This window comes from Calypte anna, chromosome W (assembly GCF_003957555.1).
Source record: "Calypte anna isolate BGI_N300 chromosome W, bCalAnn1_v1.p, whole genome shotgun sequence".
Classification (NCBI taxonomy): domain Eukaryota; kingdom Metazoa; phylum Chordata; class Aves; order Apodiformes; family Trochilidae; genus Calypte; species Calypte anna.
The window spans coordinates 25,841,325-25,865,586 of record NC_044276.1 but is presented as its reverse complement, the minus strand read 5'-3'; the positions used below and the strand labels follow the sequence as shown (position 1 = coordinate 25,865,586).

Here is a 24,262-nt window from a genome sequence, read left to right as displayed (position 1 = left end):
CTGAGGGACTTCAGTCACCCTGACACTGTCAATCTCTCTTCCCACATCTCTTGAGTGGATGGACCTCAAGGCAGGGAAAGGGACTGGGGGGAAAGAAGTTCCCGTCATCATAGGAGAGGATCAGCTCAGAAACCATCTGAGGAACCTGAGCATACACAAATCCATGGGACCCGACAAAATGCATGCCACGATCCTGAGGGAATTGTAGGTCCAGAGGGCTGATGTAGTTGCTAAGCCATTCTCCGTCATATTTGAGAAGTCATGGCAATCAGACTACGTCCCTGGTGACTGGAAAAAGGGTAACAAGGAGGACCCTGGAAATTACAGACCAGTCAGCATCAATTCCATGCCTTATAAGATCACGGAGCAGATCCTCCTGGAAGACATGCCAAAACACATGGAAGAGAGGAAGGTGATTAGAGACAGCCAGCATGACTTCATCAAGGACAGATCATGCCTGACTAATCTAGTGGCCTTCTATGATGGAGCAATTGCATTAGTAGACAAGGGAAGACATACAGATGTCATCTACTTGGACTTCTGTAAGACCTTTGGTACAGCCCCCCCCAACAGTCTGGCTGCTAAATTGGAGAGAGATGGTTTGATGGATGGACTGCTAGATGGATAAGAAACTGGCTGGTTGGCCACATCCAAAGAGTTACAGTCAATGACTCAGTGTCCAAGTAGAAACCAGTGATGAGTGGTGTCCCTCAGGGGTCCATACTAGGACCCGTACCGTTTAATATCTTCATCAACGACACAGACAGAGGGATGGAGTGCACCCTCATCAAGTTTGCAGATGATGCCAAGCTGAGTGATGCAATTGAAAAAAAGGGAAAAGATTGGACTGATACTTGTTGAAGATGGTCACCTGACCAATAGAGATGAAGACAAAGCAGAGGCATGCAATGTTTTGGATTTTTTTTTTTTCCCCCCTCATTCTTTAATAATACAGATAGACCTTGGGCTGCCTAGTGCCCTGAGTCAGAGGAGCACAAGTGTGGGAACAGTATCTTTCCATTTGTGGACACTGAAATTGTAAGGGATCAGCTGTATCAGCTGAATGTTCACAAGTCCATGGGGCCTGATGGGATTCATCCCAGAGTACTAAAGGAGCCTCAACTATCCTTGTATCTAGCAAAGCTCTTCTTGATACTGTAAATGGCACCTTCTGCCATGGTGACTTCAAGTGAATCACAGAACCATAGAATAGTTGAGTAGTTGAGGTTAGGAGGGATCTCTGGAGATTGTCTAGTCCAAACCCCCTCCTATTCCATGCTCAAAGCAGGATCAAACAGAGCAAGTTGCTCAGGGCATTGCCCGGACAGGTTTTGAATATGTCCAGGGATGGAGACTCCACAATGACTCTGGGCAATCTGGTCTAGTGTTTGACCACCCTTAGAGTAAAAAAAAAAAAAAAAAAGAACCATTTTCTTCAGTCTATTTTCTATGTTTCAGTTTGTGCCCATTCCCTCTTGTCCTGTCGCTGGGCACCACTGAGAAGAGTTTGGTTCAAATACACCCACAAAAATACACACTTTCAATACACCCTTCCTCTACTGGATATTTATATACATTGATAAGATTCCCCCCTGAGCCTTCTGTTCTCCAGGCTAAACAATCCCAACTCTCTCAGCATCATCTCCTATGGGAGATGCTTCAATCCCTTCATCACTACAGTGGCTCTTTGCTGAACTTGCTAAAGTACGTCCATACCTTTTCTTGTACTGGGGAGCATATTCTTGTACTGAACATATTACTCCAGGTGTGGCCTCACCAGTGCTGAGTGGAGAGAAAGGATCACCTCCCTCAGCCTCCTGTTAACACTGTTCCTAATGCAGCCCAGGATACCATTGGCCTCCCTTGCTGCAAGGGCACATTACTGGCTCACATTCAGCTCGTTGTCCACCAGGACCTCCATGTCCTTTTCTGCAAAGCTGCTTTCCCACTAGTCAGTCCCTAGCCCATACTGGTGCATTGTGTTATTCCCCCCTTCAGCCTGTTTTCAGTCCACCTCACTGTCCGCGTATCTAACCTGTATTTGTCAGCTTGTCTTTGAGGATGTTATGGGAGACAGTGTTGAAAGCCTTGCTAAAGTCCAGGTAAACAGCGTCTGCTGCTCTCCCCTCCTCCACCAAGATAGTTGACTCATTGTAGAAGGCTTATCAGGCATGATTTCCCATTCTTAAGTACATGCTGATTCCTACCAAGCACCTTCTTTGGAAATGGCTTCCAGGATGATTTTCTCCATCACCTTCTAAGGAAGAGAAGTGAGGCTGACCAGCCTGTAGTTCCCCAGATCCACCTTCTTTCCCTCCTTGAAGACTGCAGTGTCATTTGCTTTCTTCCACTCCTCAGGAACCTCGTCTGATCACCATGAACATTCAAAGATAATTGAGAGTAGCCTCACAATGACACCAGCCAGCTCCCTCAGTACTCATGGGTGCATCTCATCAGGTTCTATGGACTTGGGCATCTTCAATTTATTTAAATATTTCCCTAACTGGGTCCTCCTCTATTGAGGAGAATTCTTCCTTGCTGCAGACTTCCCCTCTAGTCTCAGAGACCTGGGATTCCTGAAGGCAATCCTTACCAGTAAAGACTCAGGTGTAGAAGGCATTCAGTACCTAGGCTTTTCCCATGTTCTTTGTCATCAGGTTCTCTGTCCCATTCATCAGCAGGCCTACATTTTCCCTAGTCTTCATTTTGCTGTTGATGGACCTGTAGAAACCCTTAATGTTCCCCTTCACATCCCTCACCAGTTTCAACTTTGGTAACCCCATCTCTGCACACCTGGGCAGTGTCTTTGCATTCCTCCTGGGTCATTTGCCCCTTTTTTCAGCTCCTTTATGCTTCCTTTTCACGTTTGAGTTTAGTCGGGAGCTCCTTGTTTGTCTGCGCAGACCTGTCACCTTTGCTTGATTTCCTGCTCATTGCAATGGACCATTCTTGAGCTTGGAGGAGGTGATCCTGAAATATCAAACAGGTCTCCTAGAGCCCCTCTACTCTCTAGGACCGTCTTCCGTGGGATTCTTTCAAGCAGGTCCCTGCACAGTCCAAAGTCTGCGTTCCCAAAATTTGGAGTTATGATCCTTCCATTTGCCTTGTTCCCTCCTCTCAGGATTCACAACTCCACCATCTCAACCAGTTTGTAAGAACTCTAAGAAAAGCTTCCTTGTTTGTAAGAACTGCACTATCTTGCCCAAGATGACTCTGTTTTGCCTGTGACGGTGCTTGCTGAATGATGTCCCTGTCCTTATCTTGACCCATGAGCTTTTCAGTGCATATTTCTCCCCTGTTCCATTGAGAAGGGGGAATGATAAGAGCAGCTGGGTGGGCACCTGTTGGCCAGCCAAGGTCAACCCACCACAAGACTTCATCTACTTCTTCCTGATCAGGCAGTCTCTATCAGATACCCACAACATCACCCACATTGGTATGCCATCTAACCCGGACCCTTGAGCTCTCAACTGGCGTATTATCCATCTCTAGGCAAAAGTCTATGCATTCCAGCTTCCCTTTCATACAGCACCTTCTTGGCTTGTTTTCCCTAAAGATTCTGTATCGATCCATTGCAGCACTCCAGTTGTGTGAACCATCCCACAATATCTCTGTGATCCCTGAAATCATAGCCCCGCAGTTGCTCACAGACATCTAATTCCTCCTATTTTCCCCCATGTTGCGTGCATAAGTGTGCAGGCACTTCAGAGAGGCACCCAGTCATACCAGTTTCCCCAAAAGGTCATGAAAGCTTTCTCATAATTCTGATCTCCTGACACTTTCTTAGTTACGTGCGTGTGCTTGAAGTGGTCCGCTTTCAACATGGTTTTGATGATTATGAGGTCCCTCCTGTTTGCCCCACATCCTTTGCTTTCCCATCTACTCCATGACTTCCTCGCTTGACTGTTGGTCACTCCTTCCCCATCATTCCTAGTGTAAAGCTCTTCTTACCAGATTGGCCAGCCTGTTGGTAAAGTTGTTTGTGCCCCACTTGGTCATGTGGATCCTGTTTCTTCCTAGCAGTCCTTCGTCCTCAAAGAGGATCCCATGGTCCTAGTGGCACAAAGTCTATTTGGAAGCCAGTAAATAGTGGTGTACCCCAGGGGTCAATACTGGGTCCAATACTGTTCAAAGTCTTCGTTAGTGATCTGGATGATGGAACATGGCGTACCCTCAGCACGTGGGCAGATGAGACAAAACTGGGAAGAGTAGCTGATACATCAAAAGGTTGTGCTGTCATCCAGAGTAATTTTGACAAGATGGAGAAATGGGCTGACAGGAATCTCATGCGGTTCAGCAAGGGGAAGTGCAATGTCCTGCCCCTGGGGAGGAACAACCCCACGTACCAGTACGTGCCAGGGGAGACGGCCAGCTGGAAAGCAGCTTTACGGAAACGGACCTGTGCGCACTGGTGGATACCAAGTTGAAGATGAGCCAGCAGTGTGCCCCTGCCGCAAAGAGGGCTAATGGTATCCTGGGCTGCATTAGGCAAAGTATTGCCAGTAGGTCCAGGTAGGTGATCTTTCCCCTTTATTCAGTTGAGTGCTGTGTCCAGTCCTGGGCTCCCCAGTACAAGAGAGACTGGAGAGAGTCCAATGAAGGGCCATGAATTGGCACTGCTTAACTGTCCTCAAGGTGAAAAGAAAATTCTCATATCAAGTCAGGACCTCTTCTTTTTTCAGTTTATGCCCAGTGCCTATCACTCTTCTGCAATGCATCACTGTGAAGGATCTGACTCCTTCTTCTTGATACCTTCTTGAAAGGCTGCTATTTGGTCCCCTCTAAACTTTCTCTTTTTCAGGCTGATCAAATCTAGTTCCCTCAGCCTCTCCTCATAGGGTATGTGCTCTAGCCCCCTGACCATGACAGTGGCCCTCTAGTGAACTTGCTCCAGTTTATCAACATCCTTCTTGTATTGGCAGGGATCCAAACCTAGACTGGATAAGTCTCTGAGCCTATAAATGCATTAGATCTCAATGTGGAATATTTAAATACTGAGGATGCAAAAGGTTTCAAGAGAGACACCTTGTCATCTTTTTCATTTTATTTTTACTCTTTAACGTTTAGGTGCCTTGACCCAAGCCATTTGCAATTTTGCAAAAAGTTTGCAGATGATGCCAAGCTGAGCGATGCAATTAATTCCCTTACATCCTTTCATCCAGCGGAACCTTGACAAGCTTGAGGAGTGGGACTGTGCAAACCTCAGTTGAACAAGGCCAAGTGCAAGGTCCTGCACCTGAGTCAGGGCTATCCCTAGTATCAGTACTGACTGGGGATGAATGGATTGAGAGTAGCCTTGAAGTAAAGGACTTGGGGGTACTGGTGGAAGAAAAAAGTGTACATGATCTGGCAATGTGCACTTGCAGCACAGAAAGCCAATTGCATCCTGGTCTGTATCAAAAAAAGTATGGAGAGCATGTTGAGGGATTTGATTCAACCCCCCTTCTCTGGAGTCCCCAACACAGAAGGACATGGAAATGTTGGAGCAGGTCCAGAGGAGGCCCATGAACATGATCAGAGGGTTGGAGCACCTCTCCTATGAACAGGATGAGAGAGTTGGGGTTGTTCAGACTGGAGAAGAGAATGTTTAATGGAGTCCTTATTGCAGCCTTTCAATATTTAAAGGAGGGTTATAAGACAGAATCATAGAATCGACTGGGTTGGAAGGGACCTCTGAGATCATCAAATCCAACCCTTGATCCACTACCGCTGCGGTTACTAGACCATGGCTCTGAGTGCCACATCCAGTCTCTTTTTAAATATCTCCAGGGACGGAGAATGCACTACTTCCCGGGGCAGCCCATTCCAATGTCTGATCACCCTCTCCGTAAAGAAATTCTTTCTAATATACAACCTAAACCTCCCCTGGCACAACTTGAGACCATGCCCTCTTGTCTTGCTGATAGTTGCCTGGCAAAAGAGACCAACCCCCACCTGGCTACAACCTCCTTTCAGGGAGTTGTAGAGAGTAATGAGGTCTCCCCTGAGCCTCCTCTTCTCCAGGCTGAACAGCCCCAGTTCCCTCAGCCTCACCTCATAGGACTTGTGCTGGAGTCCCTTCACCAGCCTAGTTGCCCTCCTTTGGACCCACTTCAGGATCTCAATATCCTTCCTGAACTGAAGGGCCCAGAACTGGACACAGTACTCAAGGTGTGGCCTCACCGGGGCTGAGTACAGGGGCAGAATCACTTCCTTGGACCTGCTGGCGACGCTGTTCCGGATACAGGCCAGGATGCCATTGGCCTTCTTGGCCACCTGGGCACACTGCTGGCTCATGTTCAGCTTCCTGTCAATCCACACTCCCAGGTCCCTTTCTGTCTGGCTGCTCTCCAGCCACTCTGTCCCCAGCCTGTAGCGCTGCATGGGGTTGTTGTGGCCAAAGTTCAGGACCCGGCACTCGGCCGTGTTAAACCTCATCCCGTTGGCATCAGCCCAACTCTCCAGTCTGTCCAGGTCCCTCTGCAGAGCCCTCCTGCCTTCCAGTTGATCAACACTCCCCCCCAGCTTAGTGTCATCTGCAAATTTGCTGATGATGGACTCAATCCCCTTATCTAAATCATCAATAAAGATATTAAACAGAACTGGGCCCAACACTGATCCCTGGGGGACACCACTAGTGACCGTCTGCTAACTGGATGCAGCACCGTTCACCACCACTCTCTGGGCCCAGCCCTCCAGCCAGGTCCTAATCCAGCACAGACTGCCCCTGTCCAAGCTGTGGGCTGACAGCTTTTTCAGGAGGATGCTGTAGGAGACGGTGTCAAAGGCCTTGCTGAAGTCCAGGTATACCACATCCACAGCCTTCGCCTCATTCACCAGGCGGGTCACCTGATCATAAAAGGAGATGAGGTTGGTCAGACAGGACGTGCCCTTCCTAAACCCATGCTGGCTGGGTCTAATCCCTTGTCCATCCTGTAGGTTCTGTGTGATTGCACTGAGGATGATCTGCTACATAACCCTGCCAGGCACTGAGGTCAGGCTGACAGGCCTGTAGTTTCCCGGGTCCTCCTTCCAGCCCTTTTTGTGTATTGGCATGACATTCGGCAACTTCCAATCATCTGGGATGTCCCCAGTGAGCCAGGACTGTTGGTAGATGATAGAGAGAGGCTTGGCAATCTCTTCTGCCAGCTCCTTGTCATCTTTTTCATTTTATTTTTACTCTTTAACATTTAGGTGCCTTGACCCAAGCCATTCGCAATTTTGCAAAAAGCCTTGAAGGTTGGCTTTCCAGTGCCATGAACAATATTCCACAGAGAATGATACAAACCAAGGTACTTAAATTTTACTGCAGTTTTCTTCACTTCATGCAACTGTATGATAGATGTCATTTAAGATATAAAATTAGCAGTATTTTAAGTTTTTATGCTAAATGTTATATTTTGGTTGAACTTCAAACATAAAGCATGGGATTGGAAATGACTGTTTCGCAAAAAAAAATTAATTGGAAAAGCCATATTTGTTATATTATATGTGAATTGCAATATCTGAGGGATCATAAATTAATACAGCAATTTTAAAATTAAAATAGACAAAACAGAAGAACCATTTATAAGTACAATGTGTTAAGATAAATGAATTTCTTCATAGGTTGCCGCTGTAAGTGCCTTTGCCCAGACCTTGAGAAGATATACATCTCTTAACCACCTGGCTCAGGCAGCTCGGGCTGTGCTTCAGAACACTTCTCAGATCAACCAGATGCTTAGTGATCTCAACCGTGTTGATTTTGGCAATGTACAGGTAAACTGTGGCTTGTTATTCCCCCCCCTAATTTTTTTGATTTTTATTGTTAGTTCTTATTATTCGATTAAGAAAGAAAAGCGGGAACATTTTGCTGATTTTTATACATGCAGTGATTCAGTTGAAACTTTCCAGCTTACACTTTGGCCCTAAGGAGAATAAGACCTCAGAATCACTGTCTATTTCCATTTTCTCTGAAGGCTTCTTATCTTTCAGACCACGTGTTCTGCCAATTTTTATTTAGCGCAGATGAAAGTGTAGAGCACGTGTGTTCGTATGATGAACAGCGTGAACTAGCACTATTTCTAGTACAGATTGTTTCATTACATTCATTTTTATTTCAAAGACAATATCACCAGTGTACTTTCTTTATTTGCATTTGCATTTCCAACCTTTCCAAAGCAACTGGTTAGAACTAGTTTCCAGTTATCCGTAAAACAGCAATTTATTATTTTCCATTTGGTTTAGAAAAAGCTTTCCCTTTTACCTCTTTCTTCTCCTTAGAAGAAATTACTTTTTTTTTTCTCCTGTTGCTCAACTAACTGATGTGGCCCAGACAAACATTTTAACATGTTTTATCTTACCAGAAGTTCAGCAGTTCACCAGTGACAGATAAATTCATTTTGCTTGTTGCAAAGACCTTTGAATAAATAAAATTTGACACAGATATAGTTATATTGCATAATGGTGAGTAAACTACCTAAGATTTATTATGTGACCGAATATATGATATATTAAATATTGTTCTGTGGCTAGATATAGGGTCTACAAATCTTGACATGTTAACTTGGCATGTGATAGCTAGAGTTTAAGAATATGGCCTACATTAAACCGATATTAGAGATTAGAGATTAGTTTCATTTAACAGAAGTGTCTTATGGGTCTTATTGAAACTTTAAAATGTAATATCATCACATTCCATGATAATACTGTGAATTGCTCGTGATCATACATTGACTGTGTTGGTCCAATTGTGTGCTGTTTACATTACTCACTAAGCAATATGCAACATATTGCAGACTATGGATAAACACAACAACCCTTATTGTCTATAAAACAAACTGTTGTTTGTGTGCTTTTTGTTTTGTTTTGGTTTGGTTTTTTTAAGTAAGATGACTAAAAAGTAACAGAAATTGTCTTGTCTTAACTCATTTAAAGAAATAGGAACCATGGTACCTTGGCTTCTTGATTCCTCTTTATTTCTTACTCTCTCAACTTCCATTTGACTGCCCTTTCCACTCCTTGTTCCTGTACCCCAAGCCTGAAAATTCCTGAAATTTCTACGAGAAAAATTATGAATGAGAGAAGTTGAAAATTCTTTCATGAAAATTAATATGGAGCAATGCAATGTATTTGTGGGTTTTTTCCATTGTATTTGTGTGTGTGCTTTATTTGATGCCTATTCTAATACTTTGGGTTCCTTACTCTCATTTTCTTCCAACAAAATTGAAGAAGACATGGAAATAAAAATACTCATTAGATTGCCTAATAATTGTATTTCATCTTTTTCATTTAAAAATAACTCTTTAAGAATAATTTACATTTTGTGTTTTGCTTTCGTATTTGCTATGTGTTATAACAGGAACAGGCTTCCTGGGTATGTCAGTGTGATGACAGTATGGTTCAAAGACTAGAAACAGATTTCAAGATGACTCTTCAGCAGCAAAGCACTCTGGAGCAATGGGCTGCCTGGCTTGATAATGTAATGATGCAAGCATTGAAACCATATGAAGGAAGACCCAGTTTTCCTAAAGCAGCACGGCAATTTCTTTTAAAATGGTCTTTCTACAGGTAGTTCTTAATAGTCTTCTAAATTATTTTAGCTGTGTTATTATTTGCTGAACTGTATGCTGTAATAATTAATAACAGAATATTTCCCAAGAAATTAAGAGACACCTCTAAAAAAAAATTGTGTTAACATTAAACACAGGGCTATGTACAACTTGGCAGTGGATAAAATGATCTTTGTATATTAATTTAAAGGCCTTGTGCAAGTGTAATGAGGTTATTTGGAATTGATTAGCTATACAATTTTGAAACCAATCTTATTACTATTAAAGTACCGTTTCTTCTATTTTTATAGTTTCGGAAAAACAAAATATATTAAATGGGTAAAAGGAGCATCAAGACAAATATTCCATGACATCTGCTGCTGTATCAATTGTCATACTAAAGCTAGGGTTTTTTTCATTATGGTACATAGTAGCATCTGTTTTCTGAGGGTATCATATGAATGTTTTCATCCACAAACTTCCTTTTAGGTTATAACAGATACACAAACTTATTTAAATTTTACAAGTGTAAAAATCATATAAATTAAAATCTTTGAACTAGGAATGTTAGCACAAGAGACACAATATTTTAGTTTACTTTGTTTAAAAATAAATAAATATAATGCAATTTTAGTATTTATATTTTTACTTAAGAACTTCCACTAAGGTCAGTATTTATATATGCCCACATATTGGCAATTTTGCATATACCAAACCAAAAACCTTCCTGTCTTTTTGAAAATTGAGCTTCTATTTGTATAATGTTGTCTCCAATCTTGCTTTCAGAAAAAGGTAAGAGATAAATAATTGTCTTTCCCAGACATTTCTTTCTGAAAACACTATAAATCAGCTGTTTGTGGACAGTATTACATTTAAAAATATTAATCTTGAAGTGCATGTTTCATATGAATAAATTATTAAAGTATTGTGATTTTCCCCCCCCCCCATGTTTTAATAGCTCAATGGTGATTCGAGATTTAACCTTACGCAGTGCTGCTAGCTTTGGTTCTTTTCATCTGATCCGCTTGCTTTATGATGAGTACATGTTTTACTTAGTAGAACATCGTGTTGCTCAGGCAACGGGAGAGACACCTATCGCAGTTATGGGAGAGGTAAGTTAATATGCAAGACAGCGGATTGGTGAATTTAGTGATCGGTTTTTATATGCATCTATGATTTTTATTAAACTTTACATGGAGCTGTTGAATATTTTGTAATATAACTACTGCAGCTTGAGTTGCAAATACATTGGCATCTTCAAATTTGGTTTATATACCTTAATCCATGTTTCCTTGCCCAATTGTTTTTCGGAGTTCTAAAAACACAATGACTTATAGCACTGATTCTCTGCAAATGAGTTTGCTCAAAAAAAAAAAAAAAAAAAAAAAAGCAGATCAACCTACTAGGTAGAAACTTACTTTTTTGAGTTCTGTAAAGCTAAATATTTTATATGAAAATAATAAAGGAACAGAATAATATGAAATTGTTTTCAGGGATCCTTTTACACATATTTACACATACTTAAAATTCCGTTACAAATATTTGCATAAATGAGTAGTCCCATTAACTTTAGAAGAGTGGCTCATGTGAAGCAAAACTAACCTCTGCACATGAGCCACTCTTCTTCAGGCAAGCTTTATGAGGGGAAAGGAAGGGCTGCACGGGTGGCCTCTGTGGGACAAGGCAAAGGACTGCCCTATGCCAGACACAGTCAGTTCTAGCTGGCTTGTCAAAAGAACTTCCCCAGGCCAAAGCTGAGCCAATCAGCAAAGTTTTGGGTGCCTCTGTGAAAACATATATAAGAAAAGGTTGAAAACGTTAGACAGGCACAGGAGGAGGAAACAGAAGAGTGAGAAACAGCAGAGGGAACACCAAGGTCAGACAAGTAGAACATCTTCCATGGTGGAGCAGGTATTCCCTGCAGCCTGTAGAGAACCTCCAGAACAGTGGGATATTCCCAAAGGAACTGCAGCCTGTGGAGAACCCACACCAGACCAGAGGAAAAGTGTGAGAAGGAAGGAATGGCAGAGAAAAAAATTCTATGTATTGACCACAAGCTCCCCCTTCACAGTCTATTGTCTTACTGAAGGGACTGAGTGTAACTTGTTTTATGATGTTCAACAAGGCCAAGTGCCAGGTCCTGCACTTTGGTCACAACAACCCCATTCAACGCTACAGGCTTGAGGAGGAGTGGCTGGAAAGCTGCTGTGCAGAAAAGGATGTGGGGGTGTTGTTTGACAGCCATCTGAATATGAGCCAGCAGTGTGCATAGGTGGCCAAGAAGGCCAACAGCATCCTGGCTTTCATCAGGAATAGTGTAGACAGCAGGAGAAGGGAAGTGATCATGCCCCAATACTGGGAACTGGTGAGGCTGCACCTTGAGTTCTGGGCCTGTCGCTACAAGACATTTTGCTGCTAGAGCGAGTTCAGAGAAGGGCAACCAAGCTGGTAAAGGGTCTGGAGATCAAGTCCTATGAGGAGAGGCTAAGGGCATTGGGAATGTTTAGTTTGGAGAAAAGGAGGCTGAGAGGAGACCTAATTGCTCTCTACAACTACCTGAAAGGAGGTTGAAGTGAGGTGGGTGTTGACCTCTTCTCTCAAGTAAATAATCATAGGACTAGAGGAAATGGCATGAAGTTGCACCAGGGGAGGTTTAGACTAGATATTAGGAAGAACTTCTTTACTAAAAATATTCAAGTGCTGGAACAAGCTGCCCAGGGAGGTGGTGAAGTCACCATCCCTGGAAGTATTTAAAAACTGTGTATATGACACTTAAAGGACATGCACTAGTGGCATCGTGATTTTTGTTTGGTTTTTTTGTTTGTTTTCTGTATTGACAGTTGGACAGAGTGATCTTAGAAGTCTTTTCCTATTGTGACAATTCTACAACCACAAGTTAGGGACTGGAGGAAAAAAGTACCTCCCACTTTAAGAGATCAGGTTCGTAGCCACCTGAGGAACATAAATAGGTATAAGTCTATGAGACCTGATAAGATGCATACCAGAGTCCTGAGGGAATTGGTTGATGTAGTTGCCAAGCCACTCTCCATGTTATTTAACTGGAAAAAGGGAAAGAGTGCACCCAATTTTAAAAAGGGTTGAAAGGAGGACCCTGGGAACTACTGACCTGTCAGACTCAGCTTTGTGCCTGGGAAGATCATGGAACAGATGCTCCTAGAACCTATGCCAAGACATATGGATGGAGGACAGGAAGGTGATTCAAGACTGCCAGCATGGCTTTACCAAGGCCAAGTCCTGAATCACCAACCTAATGGCTTTCTTTGATGGAGTGACTGCATCAGTGGACAAGGGAAGAGCTACAGATGTCATCTATTTGGACTTCTGTAAGACTTTTGATACAGTTGCCCACAACATTCATCTCTCTAAATTGAAGACAGAGGTATTTGATGGATGGACTGTTCAGTGGATGAAGAACTGGTTGGATGATTGCACCCAGAGGGTAGTGATCAATGGTTTGATGTCCAGATGAAGAGCCGCGACAAGTGGTGTCCCTCAGGGGTTTGTATTGGGACCAGTTCTGTTAAATATCTTTATCAATGACATAGACAGTGGGATCAAGTGCACTCTCAGCAAGTGTAAGGATGACACCAAACTGAGGGGTTCTGTTGGCATGCATAAGGGATGGGATGTCATTCAGAGGGACCTGGACAAGCTTGAGAAGTGGGCCCATGTGAACCTCATGATGTTCAACAAGGCCAAGTGCAAGGTCCTGCACATGGGTCAGCGCAACTCCCAGTATCAATATAGGCTGAGGGATGAAGGTATTGAGAGCAGCTCTATGGAGAATGACTTGAGGGTACTGGTAGATGAGAAGCTGGATATGAGCCGGCAATGTGTGCTTGCAGTTCAGAAAGCCAACCATATCCTGGGCTACATCAGAAGAATTGTGTCTGTCAGGTTGATGGAGGTGATTCTTCCCCTCTACTCTGCTCTTGTGAGGCTCCACCTGGAGTACTGTGTCCAGTTCTTGGGCCTCCAACTTAAGAAGGACATGGAGCTCCTGGAGCAAGTCCAGAAGAGGGCCATGAAGATCAAAGGGCTGGAGTACCTCTCCTATGAAGACAGACTATTATCTTCTGCTGCTCATCGATGTGGATAGCAGTGATACTGCAAGGGATGACCTTGAATGCATTAAGAGTGTCTACAGAGTTCTGGGGACAAGGGAAAAAGTCATGGGGCCTGTTGGAACAGGTACAGAGGAGGACCACAAAAATGGAGGAGGGCTGAAAAAGAAAGATGGGATCAAACATTTTAGTAGGGCCTGTATCAATAGGACAAGGAGTAATGATTTTAAACTAAAAGAGGCTAGATTTAGACTAGATATAAGGAATACATTTTTTTACAATGGGAGTGGTGAAACACTGGAACAGGTTGTCCAGAGAGATGCTAGATACTCAGTTCTTTCATGTGGTTCTGTGGTTTCACTCATCAAATTATGCTCTGCATAAAAGGGGTAGATGACTCAGACAAGGAAAGGGAGGAAGGAAGACTGTGTCCACACTTTTTATTATTTATTTTGCAGTTTGGTGATTTAAATGCTGTATCCCCTGGAAATATGGATAAAGGTAAGCAGTCAAATGTCTCAAATGTTTAATTTTAAATTTAACTAATGTGCCTCTTGGAGCAAAACAAGTCCTTATTTTTTGAAAATATAGTAAAGCAGAATCTAAAGCTGTATCTTAATTTAAATTATGTGTATATTACAATTATATGAGTACAATATGCTATACAGGATATATAGTATACACTAATGACTAGAATACTCTAGGTTCTCAATAGGAAAACATTTTAAAAATTTTTATTATTTACACAAGAAATTTTCAACATTTCACCCAGAATTTGATGTATATCTTGGTGAGAGAGTTGAAAGGGATGGACAGTTGGAAAAAGGAAGATAAAAGCATGTAAATATATCTACATTTGCATTAAATGATGGGTTTGTTAAGTGAAGATGGCAAAATTGGATCTAAGCATTTGCCAAATAATTTGCTAATTGTTACTGAAGGATATATTAAGAAATTAGTTTATGTCCTCTTTGTAGATTGAAGGCTAAATTTGTTCTCCACTCTTACACTGTTTTTATGATTTGGAGCAAGTCAACCTCTTCAGTTCAGTTTCCTCATCAGTAAAATAAAATAACATTAAAGTTCATTACCCTGTTTATCTGTAGTAATTATTGACTTTTCCCAATAAAATGTTGAGCTTTCATTTTCTACTTTAACAGGTTGTTACACTTCCCTGTGTTTTCATATTTCGTGTTATTTGCAAAATAAAGGCCCTTGGATTTAGATTTTTTCCCTTTGTGCTACTTTTTCTTGGTTTTTTTTTTTTTTTTTGGTTGGTTGGTTGGTTGGTTTTGTTTTGTTTTTTCTTTTCTTTTTTTTTTTTTTGTGCAGATGAGGACAGTGAAGTTGAGAGTGAAACAGAAGAAGAGCTGGATGAAAATGGAGAGCCACAAGCCAAGAGGGAGAAAACAGAACTAAACCAGCCATTTCAGGTGGGCTGCATGCAGCAGCCAGTGCTTGAGAGTGGAGTAGAGCAGAGCCTCCTGAACCCACTTCAGAATGAGCACATAGCTACAAATACTCAGACTGTCAGACAGTGCAGTGCTACTGGAAATACATATACTGCAGTCTAATATTGAAGTGTCCCCCCAACTACAATAGCCCTGTTGATGCTGGACTTGACAGAAGGGGGCAAGAATAGGCCTGAAATTTGACTTATCAAATTTTAGCTGTGCTGAACGTTACCTTTCATTGGAGTTGTGAAATGAAATGGGTGTATGCATTTTTCCAGATGTTCAAAAATATTTGTAAGCAAAATAATTTTACTTTGATTACTTGATATTATGAGTTTTCCTAGTTTCAAGTGTCAAGGGAAGATTTTTGCCATGCTTTTAATGTTAATGCTTTTGTCCTCTTAAAGTAATTTATCTTTTTAATAGTTTTAAATATTTTAATGTTAATTATTTGTCATAATGATTTCATATACATAAGGTTTTAATTAGATGCACTTATGTGTAATATTAAAAGACATGCTTTCTTTGACTTATACCAGAGGCATACTCATTTAACAGCAGATGCATCAAATTTGTTATAAAAGGTGCTTTTCATTGAACCGAAGACACTATTTTGCTAAAATTGTAAGTACTGAGGGGTTATTTTTTTCATTATGCTAGAGGACTGGGAGGATCTACTGCTTTCTTTCTGTAAGGAAGAAGTGGTTTTGCTGCATTTGCAAATGCAGAATGATAGAATTGTAACAATGTGGTAATGTGAACACTGTAGACATGCCCAATTATCTGGTCATCATGTAAACCAAACAAGCTTCCTTTAAAATCAACAACTCCAGATTTTATTTGCATGCCAGATCCTCTGGTTTTGGAGACTACTGATTATATATATGCGACCACTGAACAAATGCTTTTCATTGTTGAGTAGTACTTCAGTTGATAGAAATTGAACCAGAAAAGAAGTAACCTAATTTTTTTTTTCAGTGTACATGCTACTTATGCTGAACTACACAGACAGGAAAACATTACTTTTGGATTATTTCTATTACAGGACTTTTCCTACTACTACTTCAATCTGCTGCTTTCAGAAATGAAAATTTATAGAATGTAAGGAATGTAGCAACCTGCATAATTTTCTTTTCAAAATATATTTCCTGATTATTAAAATGAGTTTAAATTTTTACAAAAATTTAATAATGTAGTATAACTGGCACACTTTACTTGTACTTATTCCCGATTGCATTGATTTTTAATAGGTGGCTAGATGGACCATTGCCATTTAAGAATGTACATCAGGGATCTTTGTACCTCGGCTATTACATGGTGCCTTAAACAGAACTGACACTAAGATTCAGGTTTTTTTGGTATTCTTAATAACTCTTAAAATTTATTTCACTAGGTGTGCCTGTCACTTTCAAATGTCCTAATATTATGGGCAGGTTACATAGTCTTCAAAAAAAAAAAATGGGGGTTTCTTATTAAGTGACTGTAATATCCCTCTTAAAATTGATAATAAAAATATTTTCTCTTGTTGCTAGATGAATTTCACTTTATTACAAATAAAATTTGCTTGGGAAGTTGAAAAGAAAAACTAGCTTTAATAAGAACTTCAAATGCTGTTAATAAAGTAAATGGACACTAGTCATGAGCATGGTTATATATTTTTAAACCCTTGTCAGATTTTAATTTTTAAAAGTCAGACTAAATAAATGAGCAGGTACATAATGAAGCGCATATTTTAAATTTGTATATGTGGTAGGGTGCCAGCCTGATGCTATTTTTTAATGATTACAACTTATAGTTTATATAATCTGAATGAATTGACATCAAACATCTCTGGGTTTTTTCGGATTATTTTAAGCATTTTCATTATTTTTAAAGCAGACGTGGATTTGCTAAGCTATAACAGTGAAAATAAATAAAAGTAATAAATTCACACAGAGAATAAAAAATCAGTTTTATAGAAAGGACTATAAAAAAATTAGGGAGTCTCTTGTTTTATTTAGTGTGACTTTTGCTTGATTTTTAAAAAATCATATATACCAAATGGGTGAATAGCATGTGAAATGAACAGTATGTTTTAGCAAAGAAATTTATTGCTAGAGCTTTCATGTGCTCCAAGAATGGTTACAGATCAACTAAGATGTCCTAACATTTTTCAGTGTACAAAATTATTTGTAAATGGATAAGCAGAATTAGGAGACCAACTGCTCCATTCTAATTCACCTGCGCACTGAATCCTCATAGATTTTTTAATACCAAATATCACTGCATCTTGAGATTTTTCCTTAGAAATCAGCACCCTTCACAAAAAATCCTAAATACAAACCTATGATAAATATTTACATCATTTTATTTTGAATTATAAGATTTTAACAAGTAAAATAACATGAGACACTCAGCATTTTCCATTTTTAAAATAGAGTGGTCTATGCTGTCCTGTTGGCATGTATTGCCTGGTTTCAAATTTTGTGTTGACAAACCTTAAATCTTTTTTTATCATTGTCATTTATTGGTAGAATGTTGGATTTGTTGTTGAGAGGTGAGACTTGAATATCCTTTGACTGATATTTTGAACAGGAGATCATTGTTCCTGTAGTACAAAACCCCCACTATATATATATATATATATATATATTTATTCTTAGATTAAATATTTACATACTAGACAGAAACATCCTTTTTCACAGAAGTCTCAGTAGATTTAGGCTAAATTATTCACTGCCCTCAACATGCTGTTTGCTGCAGAACACTACTTCTGCTATTTTGTTTCCATAATTGCATAAATACCTGGAGAAATCAAATATTTGACTTTACAAACATAAGTTGTTTACTTTAGGATACCTTTACAAGATGGAGGTTTAAAAAAAAATTACTATTTTGAAAAACTATAGGGTAATATTTAAACATTCTAATACTGTAAATTAAGAACTATAAAAATAAAATCAAAACTACTTAGTTAATAAGAGAACTAATTTTACAGAACCCTTGGTATGTTTTCAATCAAATTTTTCTGCAGTCTACCTGATAAATAGACAAAAAGGACACTTGTATTCATTTTACTTTTAACATTCAGTCACTGTGATGTGAACTAATGGAAAAACAGAGGCACTAGATTCAGTTTCCTCTAACAGGAGGCAGTTTGGATTATTGAATATCAGAATTTAGAAAGAAAAACACAAACACCTAGAAACTACACCTGCCTTCTGCTGTGTTTAAAAAAGTCCTTTTTTCTTACGAGTAGTACTTACCAGAACAAAGGAAAAAGTTCAGAAATGAGTCGAGAGTTGTTGAAAATTATAGAAATACCACCTTTCTGAACTTTTCTACTGGTTCCTTCCAGTACCAACAGCAGCACTAGGTGCAGATGTATTTATTCAAATCTAGCTGAATGAAAAAAAAGTCTCATTATATTGTTTAGTGGAATTACATCAATAGTATAGTGCAAGTAAGTTGTAAAGATTTTTAGTCAGTTAATAAAAATACAATACTCAGAGTTTTAATGTAACAATATTTTATTCATAATTTATTATAAATGCCCAGTTTGCATGCCTTGAACATTTCTGCTAGTGATTTTATATGCCAGCAGACCTGAATTTACCAATTTTACCATAAGCCACTTACAAAGTGACTGCCTAGCTTTTGTTTGAGGAAAATATGTCATAGTTTGATCATTTAAACTCTTTTAGTTTATTATGAATTTTTTTTTATTATAAAAAAAAGAAACCCAGCATATAAAATGTTGGGGTTGGAAGCCCTGAGTAATTAAACATTTGGTAAAAATAGTCTTGTAACTAATAGAATCATAGAGTGGTTTGGATTGGAAAAGACCTTTAAGCTCAAGTCAAACCATTAACCTAGCATTGCCAAGTCCATCACTAAACCATGTCCCTAAGTGCCACATTTAGTCTTTCAAATAACTCCAGAGATGGTGACTCAACCAATTACCTGGGAAGCCTATTCCCATGCTTGACAACCCCTTCAGTGAAAAATTTTTACCTATCTAAACCGCCTCTGGCACAACTACAGGCAATTTCCTCTCATCCTATCACTTGTCACTTTGGAGAAAAGACTAACACTCACTTAAGTACAACCTCCTTTCAGATAGTTATAGAGAGTGATAAGGTCTCCCCTCAGACTCCTCCAAACTAAACAACCCCTTAGCCGTGGGTTAAGACTTGTCCTCTTAAACCCTTCACCAGCTTTGTTGCCCTTCTTTGGACTCACTCCAGCACCTCAATGTCCTTCTTATAGTGAGGAGCCCAAAACTGAACACAGCATTCAAGGTGTGGCCTTGCCAGTGCCAAGTACAAAGGAACAATCACTTCCCTTCTCCTGCTGGCCACACTATTTCTCATAGAAGTCAGGATGCTGTTGGCTTTCTTGCCCCTGTAAACACTGCTGGCTTGTATTGAGCCAGCAATCGACCAATACCCCCAGGTTCTTTTCCTCTGGGCAGCTTTCGAACTGGTCTTCTCCAAACCTTTATCATTTCATGGGGTTGTGACCCAAGTGCAAGACCTGCCACTAAGCTTCATTGAATCTCATAAAATTGGCCTCAGCCCATCGACCCGGCCTGTTCATACCCCTCTGCAGAGCCTACCTACTCTCAAACAGATGAACACTCCCACCCAACTTGGTGTCATTTGCAAAATTACTGAGAGCGCACTTGATCCCCTCATCCAGAGCATTGATAAAGATATTAAAGAGAACTGGCCTCAATATGGAGCCCTGGGGAACTCCATTTGTGACTAGCCACCAACTGTATTGAGCTCCATTCACCACAATTCTTTGGGCCTGGCCATCCAGTCATTTTTTTACCCAGCAAAGTGTACGCTTGTCCAGGCAATGAGCAGCCAAAAAGCCATGAGCAGCCATTAATCATTAAGGCTGAAATTCATTGTAGAGAAAAAAGTCCATAAGAAGACTTCAAGCATCAAAATGACCGTCACTGAAATCTGAATTGGGGGAATGCTCTTATGTTCGTAAGTGCTTCCTTGCAAGAACTTTCAGCACTGGGTAAACACTACTCTAAAATAAACCATATTTTTAAAAAATTAAGACTGTGGAGGGATGACCTCACCTTGATAGGTGTCTACCAGGGACCTAATCCAGCATCTTTTGACTTACTGATACCTACAAAATTTTTTTCTTTTTTTTTTTAAAACAAATAATAAGACTTCCCAAATACATTGTTAAAGTGATTGTTTTGTATTGAAACAATAAATATCATACTTAAACAACCCAATAAAAAAATTTTAAGTGTCAGAAAAATATAATTTTGTACCAAAGTAAGTTTTTCAACTTCAATGGAAATTTGGAATTAGAGGAAATAAGTAATGAGTCTATTGAATAAACTTTGAGTGCCTTTCATATACTTGGGAAATTTTGCCTTAGGTGGTAAACTGTAATTAGGTTAGTACTAGAGCTTGCCAATCAATAATTCTGTCATCTCTCAGGGCTTTCTTACCTTCTAGGAAACTTACTTGGTTCCATTTACTTTCTACTATATTTTTTTAAAGTGCCATCATTTAAATTTCACTTAGTAAGTGGCAGATTACATTATTTGGTCCCACAGGCACAGAAACGTAATAACACTAGGAGAAATAGAATTTTTGTTCTTTTGTTTTGTTTTCCTATTTACTGCATACATTATATAAATTAAGAAAGCAACTTTTTCATAGACTGTACATGTGACATAATGTAATGTTTTTCTGGTTTTAAATTAGTTAGACACAATTAAGGAAAGCATCTTTATAGAATAATCTGGCAGTATTTTGTACAATGTATTTGATTTTGTAAATATCTATTTCCCGATGTGATTTTTTTTGTGTGTGTGAAAAATGCTAAATCTTTTAGTATCTCATGTCCTCTCAAAATTGGAAGGAGATAAATAATAGTTTGTGGGCAATTTGTATTGTGTACTGTACAATAACTAGAAAACTTTTATAATTATAAAAATATATATTAACTTTTAGTGTGTTGTTTAAAAATTATGACTGGAACATGCTAAAGACAGTAGGATTTTTCTGAATATTTCAGACATGAACTCAGGCTAGTTTTCTTGTGTTTTTCAAAACAAAATTGTGTATTGTCTTCTGAAAGAAATAAATCTGTTTTCCTGTTGCAGACATTCGACATTTGAATTGTTTTGGGGTTTACAGAATTAAATATTTAAAACTGTAATACTATTAATTTTGAAAGAAAAATTATTTCAATTTCTGCCTTTTATATAAGACAGTTAATATTTATGTAGCAGTATTAGGAGTAAAAAACTAACGGTGTTTCTCAGACTGCAAAAGAGATTTTTATTTGAGGTGTCAACTTGATTAAATAGCTGTTCATTCTTCCAATAACTGCAGAATTTAATATGTTAATTAAAATATAAAGAATAATTTTCCATTATAAATTTTACTATCTAAAATTGGATTGTTAGGCGCAAGAAGACTTTGGCATCTGGACTTCATTGCTGTTAATATATTCCCACCAAAGCCTACTACTGAAAGTTTTGTTTTAGTAAAATTGTGAAAATATTTGCAGCATTAACTTATTTCAGCATATTTAATCTGAAAAAAACCCAATAAAGTCTCTATTGTATCAAGCCATGTTTCTCATGGATCTCTAATGTTTGTTCCAGACTGTTTTGCATCTAAAAATGTAGAATGCTATTTTAATTGGAGAAGACCCACTGAGTAACAGAATGCTAGAACTTTTAAGTGAGCTTGGAATACCAGGATTGAAATGGGTATTTCATATAAAGCTTAGAAAAAAGGAAAGCTACCTTCTAGAGCTTGAAATTTTTTTTGTACTTAATGGTGAAAACTGAAGTAAAAACCAGGCATTGAATACCTCAGCCTTTTCCATGACATTGGTCACTACATCTTCTGCCCCACTGATTCCTTGCTAGTTCCAACTCCAGTTGAGCTTTGGTTTTCCTAACTCCATTCCTGCATGCTTGGGCAATATATCTATGTTTCTCCTGGGAATCCAGTCTTTGCTTTCACTGTTCATATCTGCCTCATCTGCTTAAAATTAAATTGTGTGCGTAGTCCATAAGCATTTGGGCCTCCTCTATTAGAATGTGTTCTCTAGGCAGAATCTAGATCTGCTAATAGGTTGTACCCAACATTTCCAAGCACTTACCTATAAAATATAAATTATCTCTAGTGAAAGTAGAAGAGTGATGTATTCCTTATCTCCTTTCAGGAAGTGCTGGTGGCAGAGGCATTTTTGTAACCCTTGGGTTATTTGACTGGGGAGAGCTGAACATTGTACACACTGTAGAAGAGGGGTTGATGAACTGGTTCCCTGAAGAAACTGCAATTTGAGGTTATATTGCATTTCATGGATGTTGTGAGTCTGCACAAGCAGCTGATATAACACCCCAATTCTTGTGAATGCCGTGAAGAAAAAATTAGAGAAAAAAGTTTGAGGGTGGGCAAGACATCTACTTAGTGGTAATGTCTGATTTCATTCATCAGCAGTGCTCTTTTATAGTGCAGAGAAAACATGGCATCACAATAAGGTAGATAAGCAATATAAAATGAACAAAGATAATGGTTTTGCTAGCTACAGACATTGCTTACAAGATGCAGCACTCTCCCACAATGAAACATCCTGGTTAAGGCCAAAAGTTAATAGAATACATAATCACATCATTCAGATAAGTTGTTCTCAAAATTCCTTACTATCTTTTCTGGTGATTAACCTTGCCTCATTGCTATCTTTGGTCGGCCTTGCTTTGCAGCATGGGACCTTGCCTTTACACTAGCTCTCAGGTCTCTCAAATTATTGAGGCGGCCCTCCACATATCCCCCCTTTTTATTTTTTTTTTTTAAAGGGATAATTGTATTCTATGAACCCCAGTCCAGGTTAATCGTGGTCTGAGTCACGATTCTAAAAAACCAAACAAAAATGCCCATTAAAACTCCTATTACTACATAGGAAAAACATGATGTGGCTAGTCCACCGTGAAAGGGATTTAAAGCAGATAAAAAGGCCTCATATTTCCCTGTGAACTCGTGGACTGGGTAAACTCAAGAGGTCCTTTCAACCTCCATCATTTGTGCCAGCTACTTAGGCCTGTCCTCCCCTCCTAGATGGCCCTCTTATAACAGAGGAAGCTATTCCTCACATCAAGGTCTGGTATGGCATGTGTCCCCACTGCTCAACGCCTACTGGACTGCAGCCAGCAGCAGAGCTCTAAGTTCTTCTTGGTGGCAAACACAGAGGACAACCCAGTCTTGCCCTTTATTGTGGTAGGAGACGCTTGGCCAGCATCTTGTCGTGTGGGGCCAATACGTTGTTAACCCCTGGTGTGCATGCACGTGAACACTGGGGGGTGAGGGGGTTTCAAGCCTGATGTTAAGTTCTTAATTTAACATTAAACATCTAACCTCTATTATACATCATCACTTGCATACCTTACCGTCATCCAGATCCACAGTCTCTGGGGAGCCCCAGCTGCAGAGAGGATTTGGAAAACCCTTCCCGGCAAGTGGGAAATTCCTACACAGTTCATCCACCTGTATGTGAGGCATCCAAAGTCTGCAAGGGGGTACAGCTTTATATACTAAACAACCAGCAAGTCAAGATGACTTGCTTATTACCTTATGTGGAAACATCTGTTTCATCTCCTGACCAGCGATGACTGGGACTGGGACAGAGTCCAGCGCGTGGCTGGAAGGATTTCTTTAACATGCTGTCTTTCTAAACATGAAGACAATTATTTTTTATAAATGATGTTTTTGATGATTAATAAAACTAGAGTATATAGTATTTTGGATAGTTACACAGAAAGCTTACTTACAATTGATAATAATAAGATCAGTAGACAATAGAAATATAAAAGGATGCAAGGTACAATTCATAAGTGAATGCAATAATGTAAGATTAACTATAATTTGATTTCCATACATATACATTTGAGAAACATTTCATTGCTAAAGGCACCAAATCAGGTTTCACTGGATGACCTTGATTTTTCACCATTTTGACTGCACGACCCATCAGTGCTTTGATGTTTCCCTGTTGGGGAAACAGTTCAGAAATATACAGGTTGTGAGCAATCCTGACTTACTTCAATTTAGGCCACATTGGGTTAATGGTTATTGAGGCCTAGTTAGAGGCTTTCTAAGAATGAGCTACTGGGAAAGAGATAACTTAATTGGCAACAGAAGAGGAAAATAATTATGTGAGAAGAATCTTTCCGTGAGAATGG

The 24,262-nt window shown here is 39.6% G+C and overlaps 1 protein-coding gene across 1 annotated transcript in view; it reads left to right on the top strand.

Annotated features, from left to right (window-relative positions):
- Positions 1 to 15,168, top strand: part of LOC103531539 (transcription factor RFX3) — a 126,439-nt gene extending 111,271 nt beyond the window's left edge. The window contains exons 11-16 of the mRNA XM_030468367.1: positions 7,174 to 7,271; positions 7,588 to 7,737; positions 9,320 to 9,528; positions 10,468 to 10,621; positions 14,053 to 14,095; positions 14,927 to 15,168. Of these exons, the coding sequence (XP_030324227.1) occupies positions 7,174 to 7,271; positions 7,588 to 7,737; positions 9,320 to 9,528; positions 10,468 to 10,621; positions 14,053 to 14,095; positions 14,927 to 15,168 (896 nt within the window). The remainder of the gene's footprint in view (positions 1 to 7,173; positions 7,272 to 7,587; positions 7,738 to 9,319; positions 9,529 to 10,467; positions 10,622 to 14,052; positions 14,096 to 14,926) is intronic.
- Positions 15,169 to 24,262: the final 9,094 nt, after the last annotated feature.